This window comes from Neophocaena asiaeorientalis, unplaced genomic scaffold (genome assembly GCF_003031525.2).
Source record: "Neophocaena asiaeorientalis asiaeorientalis breed wild unplaced genomic scaffold, Neophocaena_asiaeorientalis_V1.1 scaffold737, whole genome shotgun sequence".
Classification (NCBI taxonomy): Eukaryota; Metazoa; Chordata; class Mammalia; order Artiodactyla; family Phocoenidae; genus Neophocaena; species Neophocaena asiaeorientalis.
The window spans coordinates 1,311,230-1,317,563 of NW_020175012.1; the positions used below are offsets into that span (position 1 = coordinate 1,311,230).

The following is a 6,334-nucleotide window of genomic DNA, read 5'->3' on the forward strand; positions in this document are numbered from 1 at the left end:
GGGGCGGGGGGCGCGTTTAGGCCATCCCTCAGGCTCTGGGTCAGTCCAGGGCCTGACACTGATGTTACTGATGGCACTCAATAAAGTAACTGAGTGAAATAAGAATGGAAGGACGGCTGATGACAGAGCTCAGGAGCGAGCCCACTGGAGTGAATGACTGAGCCAAGTTCAGAGTTAAGGAAAAGCTCAAACAGAAGCCACTTGAGATGGAATAAAGCAAAATCGGTAGGGAGACTAGAGGGAATTCATTCATTCATTCGATGCCACTGATCACTCCCTCCCTCTTGCAAACCTCTCCTCTCACGGCTTCCAGTGCCATTTGTCTGGCCACAGATATTTACTGAGCACCTACTGTGTGCTAGATCGTGGGCTAGGCGCTGGGGCTACAGGCATGGAAAAGACGCAGGCGCTGCTCTGGAGGAGCTCACCGTCTGGCAGAGGAGAAGCCAGAGGTGTGAATAACCACATCCCCAGGCAGAAAAGGGCTCTAATAGGGTTGGGAGGGTCAGGGAAGCTTCCCAAAGGAGGCGGCCTGAGTGGGATATCCATAGGTGGGAAAGGGGCAGGGCCTTCCAGGGAACGAGAGGGACAGGCCTAGACATGTAGCAGCTACGGCTCTGTGCTCCTTGGAGGCTGGGACTGAACCGCTCATTGACGTGACTCCAGCGCTGATAATAGACTCAGAAATGGGAAGAGGGAGAAGGAAACACAGAAATACGGCACGTTCTGAGGAGGGGTCCAGTCTGGCCTGGTTGGAAGGCCTCATGTATGGAGAGCCGTGGACAGAAAGGCAGGACCCAGCTTATGAGGACGTCAGATGCCAAGTTAAGACATCCAGGCTTGATTGTGAAGGCGAGTTAGAGCCAGAGAGGCTGAGCCTCGTGCAGCCGCCTTGCTGGGTAAGAGGGGCCCAGCCAGTGCAGCCCAGGGCCCGGGTCCTCAGCCCTTCCTGAGTGGAGGTGGCCATAATGATGGCCACTGTGGGCCCCGGTGCTCCCCCAGCGCTTCCTGCCTCCCGACACTTTCTCATCCGTCGTACCATTTGGTTCTCCTAGCAACCTGTGAGCTAGAGAGGACTGGATTATCCGCCCCATTTATCAGACGAGGGAACCGAGGCCCAGGAAGGTGAAACAGCTGGTGGCTCCTCTGCTGAGCCTCTGCTCAAAAAACAGCACATTCAACCCTCATCAGAAATAAGGGTGTGGACGGTATTTACTGCCATGGAGCAACACTGATGATATGTCACTAAGTGAAAAGACAGTGTATGGAACAGATTACGGTACGCTTCTGATTTTGTTTAAAAAAAAACAGATGGTTACCTGGATATATAGAGAAGAATGTAAAAGAGAACATTTCCTATCAGATGATCAGTGATATGTCTGAGTGGTGGGATCACGGGTTGTTGTCATTTTCTTCTCAGTATATTTTAGTATTGCCCACAACAGTGTTTCTATAACAAGCAATTATTATTTTAGAGTCAGAATTTTTTAAAATAACGACTACTGGAAAATAGAAGACCAGCGCACAGGGAGTTGGGGCGGGGGCTGTGGCTGTCCCTGACCACCCTCTGCCATCTCCCTCGACCAGGCGCCCACACCCAGGTGGTCCAGGTGAACGACTCCATGTACGGTTTCATCGGCACGGACGTGGTGCTGCACTGCAGCTTCGCCAACCCGCTGCCCGGCGTGAAGATCACCCAGGTCACGTGGCAGAAGGCCACCAATGGCTCCAAGCAGAACGTGGCCATCTACAACCCGGCCATGGGCGTCTCGGTGCTGGCCCCCTACCGCGAGCGCGTGGAGTTCCTGCGGCCCTCCTTCACAGATGGCACCATTCGCCTCTCCCGCCTGGAGCTGGAGGACGAGGGCGTCTACATCTGCGAGTTTGCCACCTTCCCTGCTGGCAATCGAGAGAGCCAGCTCAATCTCACTGTGATGGGTAAGCTGACCGGACCACTCCTCTCTGCTTGGGTGGGGCCTGTGGCCTGGGGGCTTGGCCATCTTCAGTGGCCCCAGATGCGCTCCTTGGGTCGGCATGTGCTCTGGGCGTGGCACTTCTGGTCTCTTCTAACCAGGCTGTCTCAGTTCACCCCAGGGATGGGGGCTGGGCCTTCGCTGTGGACAGAGCTGAGGATCAGTATTCAGGTTGGAGCCCCACCGTGGGGCACTTTCCAGGTGGCCAGGAAGCAGGCAGACGCCATGGTAAGGGAGAGAGCCTCCAGAGCACAGCAGGACTCCAGGAAGACTTCCACGTGACAAAAGGGGATACAAAGACTAGAGCAGGAAGGCTGCGGGTTAGACCCGAAGAGGTCCCTGTGAGAAGTGCTGGGAGGGGCTTTGGTGAAGCGTAGCTGAGAGGCATGGATGGCCAGGGTGACCTGAAGCAAGGCCTGGCAGGTACCTGCTCTCCTGGCCTGTGTGTCCTTGATGAGGCAGCAGAGCCAGACTCATGGCTGTCTCTGGTTCCCCGCAGCCAAACCCACCAACTGGATAGAGGGCGCCCAGGCAGTGCTTCGAGCCAGGAAGGGGCAGGATGACAAGGTCCTGGTGGCCACCTGCACCTCGGCCAATGGGAAGCCTCCCAGTGTGGTGTCCTGGGAAACGCGGCTGAAGGGTGAGGCGGAGTACCAGGAGATCCGGAACCCCAACGGCACGGTGACCGTCATCAGCCGTTACCGCCTGGTGCCCAGCCGGGAAGCCCACCAGCAGTCCCTGGCCTGCATCGTCAACTACCACATGGACCGCTTCCGGGAAAGCCTCACCCTCAACGTGCAGTGTGAGCGGGACAGAGTGTCGGAGGGCTGGGTCTCCCAGGGTGGGGCAGGCGCCGTGGTCCCCTCACACCACCCCCACCCTCGCCAGCCCTCCCTCCTTTGCGTCTCACCTCTCATCACTCTCCCCACCCCTCCTTCCCTCACCCCCTTATCCTTCCTCTTTTCCTTCCTCCTCCCTCTCTCTTTCTGGGGGTTCTTCGTCCTCCCCTCCTCTTCCCCCTTTGCCCACGCTCTCTTTCCCCCTTCCTCATTCCCCTGCTTTTTCTGCTCCAAGGGTCCGTGACCTCCACCCTCCCTGTCATTCTACCCCCTCTTCCTGCTGTTTCCATGTCACTTCCCCTTCCATCCCCTCCCCATCAGAGCCTCCCTCACCCAAGTTCTGCTCTCCTGACCTCACCCTTTTCAAACGTCACCTCTTGTCCCACAGACGAGCCCGAGGTGACCGTCGAGGGGTTTGATGGGAACTGGTACCTGCAGCGGATGGATGTGAAGCTCAAGTGCAAAGCTGATGCCAACCCCCCAGCCACCGAGTACCACTGGACCACGTAAGTGCTGCGGGGCTGGCTGGTCGCTTTGCCAGGAACCTTGCTGGTCACAGGGAGGCCCACGCACCCCACCTCCAGAAACCTTGGGCAGAGAGGAAATGAAGGTCTAGGCTCAGGTGGCTCGGTGAGAAGGGGAGAGGGGCCATGAGAGACACGCACACACACACACACGCACACATACACCCCCTTGTTTGACAGCATCAGGGTCCGTGGGACAAACCATTCTGCCAGGGGGGCTTCCCTCGTGACCTACCTTCCTTCTGCTCCCTAATAAGGAATGCTGTGGTGATTCAGTTTGAGTCACTCCCACCCCAGCCCCCACTATTTATTTTTATCGAGATGTCCCCAGGGAAGCTGGCTTTCTGGAGCATCCCAGATCTTTCTTTGTTCCTTTTCCTTCTCTCCAGCACCCCCAGATTCTCAGGGAAGAGGCAGCAGTCAGCCCAGAATGCCTGTGTTCATAGAGTGCTCGTCCCAAGGCCCATCCTCCCATTCTTGGCTTCGTGGTCTTTGGGCCTGGACCTCAAAGGGTCTAGTCTCACTCCCCCCCCGAGCCAGCTCTGATGGCCTGAGCCAAGGTTCCTCCCAGAGAAGAGCTGGATGGGACACACAGAAAGCAGAAAGACAGGGGCGTGGGGAAGCTAAGAAGCAGGTTGACATGGGTGGCCAGAATACGGCTGCCCAGATCGTGTCTACGTTCTTTTTCTAGGGAGTAGAAGGCGCTGACATACCTTAGCTGTTTGTTACCATCCCCTTCCTGGAACCAGAAGTAGTTCCGAAGGTGCGAGTGGGCAGGGCCCTGCTTGCCAAGTTCAGCTCCGGGTCCAACAGAATAATAGTTTTGTGGCATGAAGGATCAGGAGGAAGGAAAAGGTCTCCTGTGTTCAGGAACCTTCTAGGACTCTCCCCCTGTGAAAAAGACCTGTGACATGCCCAGCAAGAAAATGAGACGGTGAAATGGAACATAATTCCTAAACATGGGTCACATCTCGTTACCTGAGTAACTTGTTAAAATTCTAGGCCATGACCGCAGTGGTGCAGCTTTAGTAGATTTGGGGTTAGGACCCCAGACTATTAACCAGCTACCCAGGAAACCAAGGACCAACTACCAGGAACCAGTGTGGTGGAAAGAGCACTGTGCCAAGAGTCCAGAGCTCTGGCTAGAGCTCCAATTGTCACTTTCTAGCTATGTTTCCTTGGCCTTGAACCTTGTTTCTCTTCTGTCGAGTGGAACCAGTATCTACCTGTCCCGTCCGCATGTCAGTGCTGTGATGAGCAAATGTGAAACACTGAAAGATGATTGTTGTTTTTGATTGTTTTTACCCCTTCCGAGACAGATGCTGCCTATGAACTCAGCCAAAGGGCTGATGGTGTTGAAGTCAGGTGGGTGACACAAGGGCAGCTTCTCGGGGCTGGAGAGTCGTAACCCTCTGCCTTGTCTCCCAATCCCTGCAGGCTGAATGGCTCCCTCCCCAAGGGTGTGGAGGCCCAGAACAGAACTCTCTTCTTCAGGGGACCTATCAACTACAGCCTGGCAGGAACCTACGTCTGTGAGGCCACCAACCCCATCGGCACCCGCTCGGGCCAGGTGGAGGTCAATATCACAGGTAGGAAGCTGCACCCTTCCCTGCCACTCCCCGCCTCTCTGCGCCCACTGCCTCCTCCACTGCCAGCATCTGCCACCTATGGGCTGTGTCACTATAGGAAATTTGTGTCTCCTCTCCCTGCTTCTCTGGTTCTCCCTTGAGCTCTGGCCACTGGTCTTGCTTTGCTTTTCTCTTTCCTCTGTGAAGGTTGTGTGTGAGACAGGGTGACCCCCCGCCCCCGCCAGTCAGAGAGGGGCAGGAGGGAGGCTCCAGGAGGGAGGAAGGAAGTGCTGTTTACAGCAATGCTGTTTTGGGGGTGGGCGTGGTTAGAGCCTGCCCATGGGTCTGCACACCTGTGATGCTGCCTTGGTGGGGTGGGCTTGTGGGAGGAGCTCATCTCCTCTGAGCTTCGCTCCTGCAGTTCAGGAAACCTGCGTGGGCTGGAGGGCGAGGCTTACCTCAAGCAAAGATACAGAGGGAAAGCCAGGATACAGCCCAAAGCCATGGTGGTTTGTGTGCCCTGCAACTGAATTGCTATCTTCCCTGCATTTTTCTCTCTCAGGGCAGATGGGAGGGAGACTCAGCCTCCTGACCTCTTAGAGCAAAGGGAACACAGGGGCTGGGATGTTCTGGGGGAGACATCACATGGAACGTGAAAGGAGCATGGGCTTCCGTGTCAGACAGCTGGACAAGCCGTCATCTGTAAAACGGGCACAGTATGACATGCCTTGAAGGCTTGTCGTCAGAATTTATATAACGTAGGCCAAGCACCTAGCACAGACCAGTGTGTCAATAAATGGCTCGTGTTATTATCTTGTCTCTGTCATTATCATTATTAATGGAAAGATCAAAACAAGCCAACAGAGGGGTAAAGTACCATCACAACTTCGCAACCAGGGTGTCTTTAACCCTGTATCTGAGCTAGTTCCAGGGTGAGAAAGTGACAGAAAGACCCTCCTAGGACAGGAAGTGACATCATGCTGCTACTGAGCTGGACAGGAAGTGACCTCAGAGAGATGTTGAGCTAGGTTCAGGGATACTGGATGTTGGGCGGCGGTTCCTGGCTCCAGGCACAGAGCTTGGGCAAGTCCTGAGGATTCATTAGCTCTGAGCCTGTTTCTCAGAGGTGGGAGGCCTCACCTGTGGGTACATTCAAGGCACAGCTGCTGATAAAACAGCCCGAAGCTGTCCGAGGGCTGCACCCACCTGTCCTCGGGGCTGTTCTGTCACCTCTGTCACCAGGGTTGGAAGGAGATGGAGTCACTTGTCACTTGCTCTTTTCTTCAACTCCCTGCTCTGGGCTCTCGGACTGGCTAAGGTGGTAGAAATGTCAGAGGGAACACAGTTTTCAAGGCATGAGCCCGCTGTGTCCCCCTTTGCCTGGCAAAGCGATAGAGCTATTCTTTTCTACTTAACCCCCCCCCCCCCCC

The 6,334-nt window shown here is 55.6% G+C and overlaps 1 protein-coding gene across 2 annotated transcripts in view; it reads left to right on the forward strand.

Annotated features, from left to right (window-relative positions):
- NECTIN1 (nectin cell adhesion molecule 1) overlaps nt 1-6,334 on the forward strand; it is an 89,637-nt gene that overhangs the window by 49,836 nt on the left and 33,467 nt on the right. For both annotated transcript variants that reach the window (XM_024761930.1, XM_024761929.1), the window contains exons 2-5: nt 1,588-1,938; nt 2,473-2,775; nt 3,201-3,318; nt 4,774-4,925. In XM_024761930.1, coding sequence (XP_024617698.1) covers nt 1,588-1,938; nt 2,473-2,775; nt 3,201-3,318; nt 4,774-4,925 — 924 coding nt within the window. The remainder of the gene's footprint in view (nt 1-1,587; nt 1,939-2,472; nt 2,776-3,200; nt 3,319-4,773; nt 4,926-6,334) is intronic.